The 11441-nt window shown below is 35.2% G+C and overlaps 1 protein-coding gene across 1 annotated transcript; it reads right to left on the bottom strand.

Moving 5' to 3' along the window:
* Positions 1-2047: 2047 nt before the first annotated feature.
* Positions 2048-5505, bottom strand: LOC116125144 (mediator-associated protein 2). Its single transcript, XM_031410860.1, has 5 exons — positions 5208-5505; positions 4582-4734; positions 3893-3971; positions 3652-3735; positions 2048-2741 (listed from the first exon to the last, which is right to left on the bottom strand). Exons 2-5 carry the CDS (start codon positions 4708-4710, stop codon positions 2335-2337), a joined length of 699 nt encoding a protein of 232 aa, XP_031266720.1. The 5' UTR covers positions 4711-4734; positions 5208-5505; the 3' UTR covers positions 2048-2334.
* Positions 5506-11441: the final 5936 nt, after the last annotated feature.

Here is an 11441-nt window from a genome sequence, read left to right as displayed (position 1 = left end):
CGTGAACCTGGTCCTGAACTGTTTGCTTTATCCACAGTTATATTTCCGGGGTATGAAGAATTGGCCACTGAAGCTTTTCAAGAAGATAAACTCAAGCGGATTATACAAGACCTCATGGCCCAGCCGACTTCCCGTGCTCATTATATCTTACACCGTGGCTGCCTCTTGTATAAAGGCCGATTGGTCCTGCCCAAAACATCTAAATTCATTCCTCAAATACTGGAGGAATTCCACAGCACACCCAGTGGCGGCCATTCTGGGTTCTTTCGCACATATAAAAGGTTGGTTGGGGTTATTTTTTGGGAGGGACTCAAACAAGATGTCAAAGAGTTTGTCAATGCATGTGGGGTGTGTCAGCAGAACAAACATCTTTCCTTAAAACCTGTCGGGCTGTTACAGCCCTTACCAATTCCAGATTTGGCCTTCGAAGACCTTTCCATGGACTTCATTGGCGGCCTCCCTAAGAGCTTCGGGTTCGACACCATCCTGGTCGTCGTGGATAGGTTGACAAAATACAGTCACTTTATGCTCTTATGTCATCCATATACGGCAACCGAAGTGGCTGCTCTGTTTGTGCAGGAAGTGGTCCGCTTACATGGGTTTCCTAAGTCTATTGTTTCTGACCGGGACCGTCTATTCCTAAGTAAATTTTGGACAGAATTGTTTCGAATGGCAGGTACTATTCTCAAATTCAGCTCAGCATACCACCCCCAAACGGATGGTCAAACGGAAGTGGTTAATCGCTGCATTGAGACATATCTCCGCTGTTTTACAAGTCACAAACCCAAGCAGTGGCCGAAATGGATTCATTGGGCTGAATTTTGGTTTAACACATCCTATCACAGCTCTACCAAAATGTCCCCGTTTCAAGCTCTTTATGGTCGCCCCCCTCCCACACTCATGAAATTTACAGAGGTCCACTCGTCGGTGGAGGCGGTTAATCAACAAATGGTCGACCGAAATGCATTGTTGGATGAATTGAAAGCCCATCTCACCGTAGCTCAAGATCGAATGCGCACACAAGCCAATTCTCACTGCCGGGATGTGTCCTTTGAACCAGGTGATTTTGTTTACTTAAAACTCCAACCTTATAAATTTCGATCCTTGGCCCTCAAACTCAATGAAAAACTCAGTCCTCGCTTTTACGGTCCCTTCCGAATCCTGGAAAAAATTGGTGCTGTCGCATATCGCCTAGCCTTACCTGACACTTCCCAAATTCACCCAGTCTTCCACGTTTCTCAACTGAAACAGAGCCTCTATACTTCTGTCCCGGTTCAGCCCTTGCCTGAATGCCTTACTGATGACTTAGAACTGATGGTCCAACCTGCGTCAGTACACTCTGTCCGCACCTTGTTAGATGGCTCTAGAGAGGTCTTAGTCCACTGGAAGGATTTACCTTCTCATGAGGCCACCTGGGAATCCTTTGACATTATTGATCGGTAGTTTCCACACTTTCACCTTGAGGACAAGGTGAGTCTTTTAGGGAGGGGTATTGATACAACCCCACCCATTACTCACGTTTACAAAAGGGACACGAAGGCAAATCAGCGGGTGCGCACAAAAAGGAGTTAGTTATCCACGTGGCAGGAATCATGCTTTGGGTGTGACGTTGAGGAATATAAATTGTGGGATTTCAATTGTAAAAGGATGTTAAACTTTTGAGTAGAAAATTGGGAGGAACTAGCCCCTCGAAGAGCTATACTATCTTTTATTTTCGGATCTGGTGTTTTTACATCATTCTATATTGTAATTTCCATTTCAACCATCCAATCAATACCATATCATTTTCACAGTCAAATTCATTCTTCGTTTTCTGCTTGATTTGAACATTGTTGCTTGAGTGTTGAGTTACAGTGAGTGGGTTGTTTGCGTTGAGGATCTAGGTTCTCAACAGTATATAACCCAAAGCATTGGCTTATTGCACACAGATTATTAATAAAATCTTAAAAAAATAAAAAATAAACTGAAAAAGTAGCACACAAAGACGGATCAAGGACAAAAACAAAAATTGTACTCATGATGAAGTTCAAACTGGCAGATGAATCAATTCATCATAAACGTATAAAATACGATAACCAAAAAACATTTAAGCTTTTACATTTTTCTCATATAATGTGAATGACCAAAGACATAACTTGAAATAATTTAATAATCAGATTGAACGAGAAAAATTTACTAACATCTAGCTTGAATGACAACAACATTTCACCGCTACTATTACTTCAAACCGCAAGCTAAAACCAATTAGAGTAACATAAACTAATTCATGGTAAATTATATTGCATATTGGCAAGAAGCAAAAAGTGATAGAAGGAACCTATAAAGGAAACAACCTTAATCCTCAGCTTTTAATTTCTTCTTTGATTTCCCTTGATGAGAGCGCTCAGAGGACCCTGAAAATGTCATTCCACTGTGACGCCCTCCTGAGTCTAGAGTAGAACGGTCTGTAGACCGATTGGATTCATGAGTACGTCTTCTTTTTGGTGTCTTTGATGGCTCCCCAGCTTCAGACAAAGAACTTTTTTGTTTGCTACTGTGGGTGTAGGTTGAATGTGACTTTGTTGATTGTGAGTTTCTCCGCTGACTACTTTGCACAGGACTTGAGAAACGATGGGAAGAGTTTGGCATTGAATTTCCACTGGATGTAGAATAGAATTGTCTCATATTTTTGGGATTAAGTTCTTCAAGTTCTTTAGGCTCCGGGTAATGGACAAGGGAAACTCGCCGTGAAATCTTTCCCACTACCAACAAAGTAATCTATGTCATCAGATAAAATAGTAAACACATGCACAACACAGAAGTGGATTCACATAGTTCAGCCACCATTGTGAGGATTTCATTCAAATTTTGATCACATATGCAACATGTAAGCATCAAAATAAAATATCACGGACTTAAATATTAGACCTCTGACTATATAAATACACCATTTAAAAAAGATCTGAAAAAGGGTTACAATAGCATGTAGAAAGTTTTAAATAAATTTAAAATATGCATCTCATCACCAAATATACAGATTTGATAATCAATGATACTATTGGTTCAGTTTTGTCAACATATATAGCAGAAATGGGGATCTTCAAATTCTCAGTTATAGAAAAAATCAAAGCATGAAAAGAAAATAAATCAAAACAACCTGATGCTAGATAAGTTTGATCCTAGCTTCAAGAGATATGACTCCTATTTTTCTAAAATAAAAAACTCTTTTGTCTTTTATTTGCTAGGTTGAATTAATCAGACGTACCAGCATGGTTGTGTCAAACAAGGATCAGAAAAAACTATTTCCTCAGAAAGTAACTATACGTAAATATGTAAATTGCTTTCCACTAAACTGGTCTAAGACGTGTAAAAGATGCCTGCAGACATATTTGCCTCAACATTAGAGAACTTTCTTCACTTTCAAAACAAATCTCTCAAAGACCATTTTCTTGCACAAATGGATGATCATAAATGTTATGCCACAAATGCATGTCAAAATACATGTAAATGTTTTTTATGTTACGCCACAGAAAAGTATACAATTGTGACACAAGAAGATGATGCTTGCTTTAGAGTAGAACAGATTAGAAACCATGAATGACACATATGTAAGGAAGTAAAAATATATATTAAGAAGAACAAAAAAGAAAGCAAAATCATTTGAATCCATACCAATTTTTGGCTCTGATGTAGAGGATAGAAAAACTGTTGCATCTGGCTCTTGTGAATCAAAACTGAGTACATCATACATTTTTCCTACCACAAAAATTAACAGTTATTCACACTATTGCAAGAAAGCGAATCCACAGAAGCCTGTAAACTGCAGCTGCTTTGAATAACAGAATGCATACACAAAAGCATTAAGATCAGAGTTCTTCATGAAAACATAAATAAGTTTTTGTTACAAAAATACCAGATGAATCCTCAAAACTGCCCAACCGTCCATTGCCATGCAGCTCAAGTGACAATTCTTTCCCATGAATATCAGGATTCTGAGAATACATATAAAATAAAAAAAACCAATAAGTTCAATTAACCCTTGAGTTGAAATTCGTAATGAATAACAGCAACAGTTTAGCTGGTCATAAATGACTTCAGTCAAACCACCTCATCCAACTATTCAAATTTCATTGGGATAAATCAATGAGAATTTCCTTTGGTGGAAAGATTATTGATAATCAGTAGTAGGGAGCACAATTTTTTTTCTCAATTGATCAAAAGTAAAAGCAATCGCAATCGCAATCGCAATCGCAATCGCAATCGCAATCACGATCCCATCCCATCCCATAGTTCAATTTATAACTTATTTATTCTTTGATAACCCCAAAACAGAAATCTCTCAAACCCGCAAAGCTCACCCCAAACCAATCCCACAATCTTTCGGAAGCAACGAAAGTATTGACTTCCTGCAAATTAGGTGTCCTAAAGAATCAAACCACAAGCCTGACAACTAAGGTCAACCCTTCAAGTTTGATTTAAACCTTTTTCAGCCCGTAACTTGTTCTTACACCAATACAATTTTCATAATCGTAACAAAGCCTTAAGTAAGCCCTCATTAAAAATAAAATAAAATTTATAAAGGGAAAAGAAAAAGAAACTTACTTGCTTATAAGGCCATTGAATGAGCCAAAGCTCAGTAGAATCCGTCAATTTGATATCAAGAAGCGGGTCTCGGAACTCTTGCTCATATTCCGCTGAAGGTTTGTATTCTTCTTTATCACTACTATCCATTGCTTCACTTACTCACTATATCATCTGTAAACAACAAAACACTCATTAAAACTTAAGCAATAATACTGCAATTGAGCGACAAGTATATAATGAGATCATCAAAATAAAAAACAAAAACATAATATGAATCACTAATATAGGAGAAACTCAAACAAATATCATAAATTTTATGGAAAAAGAATTCTCACCAGTTACTAATGAAAAAACATCAATCAAATTTACTCAAATGCCTCGATCGAATAAAAACATCCCATCAAAATTTAGCAAATAAACATAAAATCTCACTAAAATATTCAAATTTTCAATTTTTAATAAATAAAAAAATTAAAAACCTGATAAAATCTCTTTTCCAAGAGAAAGTAAAACAAATTTCGTGAATTTTAAGAAAAAATTCTAACATAAATCAAATGAAACCCTAACAATAATCATCAAATGAACAAACACGTTTTCACCAAAAAAAAATGAAAAAAAAAAATTCAAAGGCCTAAAAGAAAAACCTGTCGGGACTTGAATAGGCTGTTGCAGAACGGAATAAACGCCAGAAATCTCGTCGGCTTCGCGTCTATGGTGGCGGCAGCGCGCCTTCGCCTTGTTCGGCGTTGGCTTGGTGACGAGTGACGAGCGCCGAGCGGGCTGTTTTTGTGTGAGTTTCGGAAGTGTGGTGAGGCGGCTGTGCAAGTGAAGTTCAAATTTGTAGGTGAAGGATAGTTTTATTATGTACACTGATAGAGTTGTTTTTGCAATTTCTTAAAAGCCGAAAATATGCTGCGTATTTAGGAATTCCACCGAGGTTTGAGTTTAAGAAATCCCCTGAAGTTGAAAATAACAATTATCTCCCTGTCGATAGACGGTTGTTACGAAATTTCTGTTAAAGTAAACGAATGAAGGGCATAAAAGAATTTAAATTAAGATAAATAAAACCCTAAATAAACTATTCTTAATCCATTCTATATAATTTTTTTTTTTAAAGGTGCATAATATACTTTTTTTTTTTAACATTTTATTCATTTCTAATAACATGTGAATAAAACAAGATGGGTATAATAGATCTTTAATTGAAAAGTGTTATCTAATTTTCTTATATATATATATGTGAGGCATTTGGTTGGGGGTTATATAGAATTATTAGGGTTATATCATCTTATATTACTTTATTACTATGTTTGGTTGTCAAATAATATAAGATTCTGGTAATCTTCTAATACTAATAGTAGTTATTATTGGTGATAATGAAGGTAATATGATAATCTTCATTTTCTTAAATATTGTAAGATTACCTGATTATCTTATTTTTGTTACAATTTTATGTTTTAGGGACCGTTTGGATCGCGTTGAAATGTTTTAACGAGTGTAATATAAGTTTAATTGAGTAGATAATCATGTTTAGTTGTTTTGTACAAAAACATTACTAGAAAAAAAATGTCAAATAGTGCCAAATAGGGGGTAAATTGTCGGGAATAATATTACCTGGGGGGCTGTTATTAAAACATTCCTTCGGTAATCATAATTTTTGTCTAATCTTGCCCCTAAACAGTGGACAATGTGGACGAAAATATCATTTGGTTTGTTAATAATTACAAAATAGCCAATTTGCACAAGCAAACATATTTGTCCTTAGTTTTTTCATTTTCTGAACGAAATTGCCCTGGTTATTATCATTATTTTCAGAAAGAGTAATACTACACTTATAAAGAAATTTTACAAATATCTCCATACAAAGTGATGTGACAAAAAATGAATGGAAGAGTGAATTTAATGAGTTTCACTCTTCCATTCATTTTTTGCCACCTCACTTTGTATGGAAATTTTTGTAAGATTTCTTTGTAAATATAGTATTATTGTTTCAGAAATGCCACAAATGTTGGTGTACTCATATTATTCTCACATATTTGCATATTGTGACCAATATGCCATTGGATTTCATTAAAACTACAATATAAGAGGAAAAAATTCAAAACCCTAAACATTTCGTTCTCCTTTTGCCCTAAACCTCCTTCGTCGTCGCTGGAGTCTTCTTCTTGTCGATCTCCTTTGCTAGTTCGTCAGTCCGATTGCCATTTCCGATAAGCCCTTTGCCCTCTTTCCATTGTATGTTTCATGATTTGTTTTGATTGCAATTTCAAACACTAACTTCTCCATTTTGCCTTTGCTATTAGTCCACCATCTCCGCCACAGCAACCTTGAGTCTTTGTCGCCATCTATTTGCTCCCAATAGCACTCCAATCGCGATTTTCGGTAAGTTCCTCACCTCTTTATGCTATACGAAAAAAAAAAAAAAAAAAGAGAAGGGAAAATTACCTATCCAATGCCTCAAGGAAATTCTACTTCTATTCTGCTTATAATTATATATGTTGCATGTTGCATGTTGAGTGGGAGATTTATTTTTTCTATTTTATGTTCGGCTGGGTGTGTTCTTTTTTATGTGTTAGAGCTGAAATTGTGTGTATGAACTGCATTTTGGGTTAGTGTTATGGTTGCAATGGTGGCTAGAATTTCATGTGTTTATGGTTGCATTTTTGGTCGATCTGTGCATGTAATGTTGGCTGAATGTTAATTGTATATATGGACTCAATTGACTTGTCAAGGTAATTGAAATGCTTAAATTGATTTATTGTTGGAATTTTGTGTGCATTCGGTAATTATTTTAATAACATTGTGGTTAGAGCTTTGGCATGTCTCTGTTGCTTGTGTTTTGGGTGATATTGCTTTTGTTTGGATTGTTTTAGGTGACATCTAGGTAGATTTTTGGCTGCATGGTTGGGCTGAGTTTAGTATGGTGAGATGATGTTTTTAGTTGGTATAAATTTATGGGTATTCGGCATGTGATTATGGCCATGTTTCCAAGCTTGAATAAGTTATTATTATTATTAATTAAGTCAATGATTTTGGGTGTTTACATCCTGATCTGAAAATAGATTTTGGTTGAGTACCTATTGTCATCAACCTTTGTGAAACTAGAAAGATACCTCTCAACCTCTTCCTACTTCCCATCAAGTACCAGGTCCTCAAAAAACTTTAAGTCAAAGTAATATCCACTTTCACGCGCGAGCCTGTGCACTAGATGGTCATGATTAAGTTACAGAATAAGCATAAGAATTTGAAGGTGTAAAAAATGTGTACATGAGTGGATTGGTTAGAGATGAAAGATTAACATACATGTGAGCACTTTCTTTATAACCTTCCTCATCAAAGAATTGTAAAATTAGAAAAACAAGATCTTGGGTAAGAGAATGCAAATGTACGATAGTCTTTTTCACCTCCAAAACCTGTAAACAAACCTAAATCAAAAAATTTGATAAACAGAATGAACCAATCACATAAATAATCAACCTTCAAATCAAGTTAAGCTCTAGTTGAATGCTAAGAGAAATAATGGAGTACAAATAATAAAAACTTTTTGTCTCTTTTATCGTCTTTTCTTACTCACAATTTGTATAGAAACAAATCAAAGAGTATTAGATTTTTGGAGGCGAGAATAACTGATTTGATGCTAAAATGAAATGAAAAGAGTTTGAAATTGCATTAGGTTGCTTGTGTAATGTCTTGATTTGTTGTTGTGTAGTTAGGGTTGCTTTATTTCACTTTAGAGAGGGTAAAACTACCCTACAATAACTGTTTTTTTTTTTTTTTTTTTTTTTTTTTTTTTTTTTTTTTTTTTTGGGTAAATGAGGTAATTGTATAAAAGAATGAAAAAACTTACAACCTAGGAGACCAAAGCTTCACTACCGCTAAAAACCTTGGACATGCCCAAGGGATAACAAACTATACAATGAAAACAAAAAACAGTCCAAATATATACAACCTAGCCAGAGACTTGGACAAAAACTAGGAGAAAGCTCAAAAGAGGATAGGCATAAAAACCCACACTAGCTAAGCTGCAGTACAAAACCAAGGAGAAACACTACTACTAGAGTACAACGAAACAACCCACACCCTTTTTAAGCTATTAAGCAAATCTTCAGGTAAGAAGAAGCGATGAACCACATCACTAAAAAGCAAAAACTGCAGATCTCCAGCAACCGAATGCCCACAGTAACACCAATTTTAGTAATCATGTCGAACATAAGCAAAATCACCCCACAACAAAAATCTCAAACCACCAGACATAAAAAAGTGTTCTCCCTCAACCTCATCTCCTGGTAACAACACCCACACGTTCCTGGCTTATCCACAATATGGACAAAATTCAAGAACACATAATTACAAATTCTATTGATGATAAAAAGGTTAGACTTTTCCAAGGCTAAAATAAAAAATCTGCTATCACAACTGAAACTAGGCAAAGGACCCTGCATATATAAAGATAGCAATAAATCACTAATTTGATGCTGAAATGAAATGAAAAGAGTTCAAATTTGCATTAGGTTGCTTTTGTTATGTCTTGATTTGTTGTGTTGCTTTGTTTTGCTTTAGAGAGGGTAAAATTGTCTTGCAATAACTTATTTGATGTTGAAATGAAATGAAAAGAGTTCGAAATGGCATTAGGTTGCTTGTTTAATGTCTTGATTTGTTGCTGTGTTGTGGTCTGTGAGATATGAAATACTTTTTAGCATAAGAATTAGATTTTGTTGGTTAGAAAGATAATAAAAATATATTACAATCCTTATTGGACAACCTAAGAATTAATCCAAAATAGGAAAAGCATGCACAGTTAAGAAACTAAATAAAACCAAATCTAATTGTATTACAACGATTAAGATAAACTTGAAAATCTACATACTATTGAGCATGAGAATCAGATTCAAATATTTATTGTCCACAATACAATAATTAACAACAAACAATTGATTTAGTCCTAAAACAAAACTTGTACTACAATAAGCTTAAGAAAGCACAATAAGATTATACCAATTGAATTGCTAAAGAAGACAGTTTTGAGGAATTGATGTGAATTTTTTATGATGTTTGTGTTGGTTTGTGTGATGGATGACAAATTTTGATGTGTGGGATGTTGAGAATTTTGTGAGTGTTTGAGGTGAATTTTTGTTTGTTAGTGAGATTATTAAATTCTGATGTTTATGTTGTTTTCATCGAAATTCAGTTTGATTTCTTTTATATAAGATTGCTTGTTATTGGTTTAAAGACTTGTACATACTTGATTGACTTTATTATGCTTTGATACATGAATTATGTGAAACAGCCATGGCTCGTTTAACAGTCAGGCAGAAAATGCACTTGGTTGCCTTTGTAGTCTTCCATTTGGACATGTTAGAAACCAGGTACACCATGCTCGTCCTTCTTGGGTTGGCTAATGTACTTAATATACGGGGTAGACATAGGGCTAGTATATCATATGCCAGTGAGTCTGAGTCTAGGTTTAAGGTTAGGTCGTTGAATTTATACACCATGCTTTCCCAAAGTAATGAGTTATGTTTTGAGAGCTGTAGGATGAATATGGCTCTATTTGACAAATTATGTAATTTACTTACTAAACATGACTACTTAAAATCAACCCGTCGTTCATCTGTAGAAGAATTAGTAGGGACTTTTCTTCACATCTTTGCCCATAACTAGAAGACCAGAGTCATGAAACATCAAATGCGCAGATCCACTGAGACGGAAAGCCATAATTTTCACTTAGTGTTGAACGTCGTGTTAAGGTTGCATACCTTGTTGTTTAAAAAACCAGAGCCTATTCCCGAAAACTTAACTGATGACCGGTACAAATGGTTCAAGGTACAGTCTTATGACTCAGTTTAAGATGCACTCAATAGTTTATTAAAATTAGACTTAGTATTTTGTCTAAAATGTTTTTTTCTTGTTCTATGTTAGAACTGTTTAGGAGCTTTAGATGAAACATAAATAAAGGTTCATGTGCTCGCTGACGATATACCTAGTTATCGGTCAAGGAAAAATAAAATTGCAACAAATGTCCTTGGTGTATGCACACCGAACATGCAGTTTATATATGTCCTCCTTGGGTGGGAAGGTTCCACTATAGATGATAGAGTTCTTAGGGATGCCATTACTAGGAGAAATTGATTAAAGGTCCTTCAAGGTAATATAACGAAATAAATTGCATTTTTAATAATAGGGTCTGCCATAATAGTACACTTATTAATTGTTATTGACTTGAAATTGATTATTTTAGGGTAATACTATTTATGTGATGCTAGATACACTAACGGGGAAGGGTTTTTGGCTCCTTATCGAGGACAAAGATATCATTTGAGTGAATGGCGGCAAGGTCACCAACTTGCATCACCGCAAGAACTTTTCAACATGAAACACTCTTAAGCAAGAAATTGTATTGAGCTCTGTTTTGTCATATTGAAAGCTCGATGGGGAATATTGAAGGACACATCTTACTACCTCGTCAAAACTCGATGTAGAATCATTACTACATGTTGTCTTTTGCACAATTTCATAAGGTCTGAGTTGCCCATTGACCTGGTTGAAGCAGAGTTGCCAAAAGAGGTCAACGATGAAGGGCAACAGGATGACGATGAGAACTGATCAAGCATGTCAAGCCTAGTGCCATGTGGACTACATTTAGAGACAATATGGCGGCTAAAATGTTCAATACTTGGATGACTACACAGAATGCATGATTTTGCTTGTGTTGAGTTTATGTGTAGTGTTGTGACTTTTTAAATTTCTGTTTTCTATTATTGGCGATGTATGAATGAACCAAAACACAATTATGAATATCGTGCATATTTGTGTGTGCAGAGTACATTGTTTACATTCAATAGCTCGGACATTGTGTATATACAAAGTTCTAACCTGAT

This window comes from Pistacia vera, unplaced genomic scaffold (genome assembly GCF_008641045.1).
Source record: "Pistacia vera cultivar Batoury unplaced genomic scaffold, PisVer_v2 Contig160, whole genome shotgun sequence".
NCBI classification, from domain to species: Eukaryota; Viridiplantae; Streptophyta; class Magnoliopsida; order Sapindales; family Anacardiaceae; genus Pistacia; species Pistacia vera.
This window is presented reverse-complemented; position numbering and strand designations above follow the sequence as displayed.

Excerpts from the sequence above, each read along its gene's own strand:
- LOC116125144 (XM_031410860.1), bottom strand. The coding sequence starts at position 4,710 with ATGGATAGTAGTGATAAAGAAGAATACAAACCTTCAGCGGAATATGAG. Across the intron at positions 3,972-4,581 it reads TTCAATGGCCTTATAAGCAA|AATCCTGATATTCATGGGAA; the intron begins GTAAGTTTCTTT and ends ATGTATTCTCAG. Across the intron at positions 2,742-3,651 it reads TACATCAGAGCCAAAAATTG|TGGGAAAGATTTCACGGCGA; the intron begins GTATGGATTCAA and ends CTTTGTTGGTAG.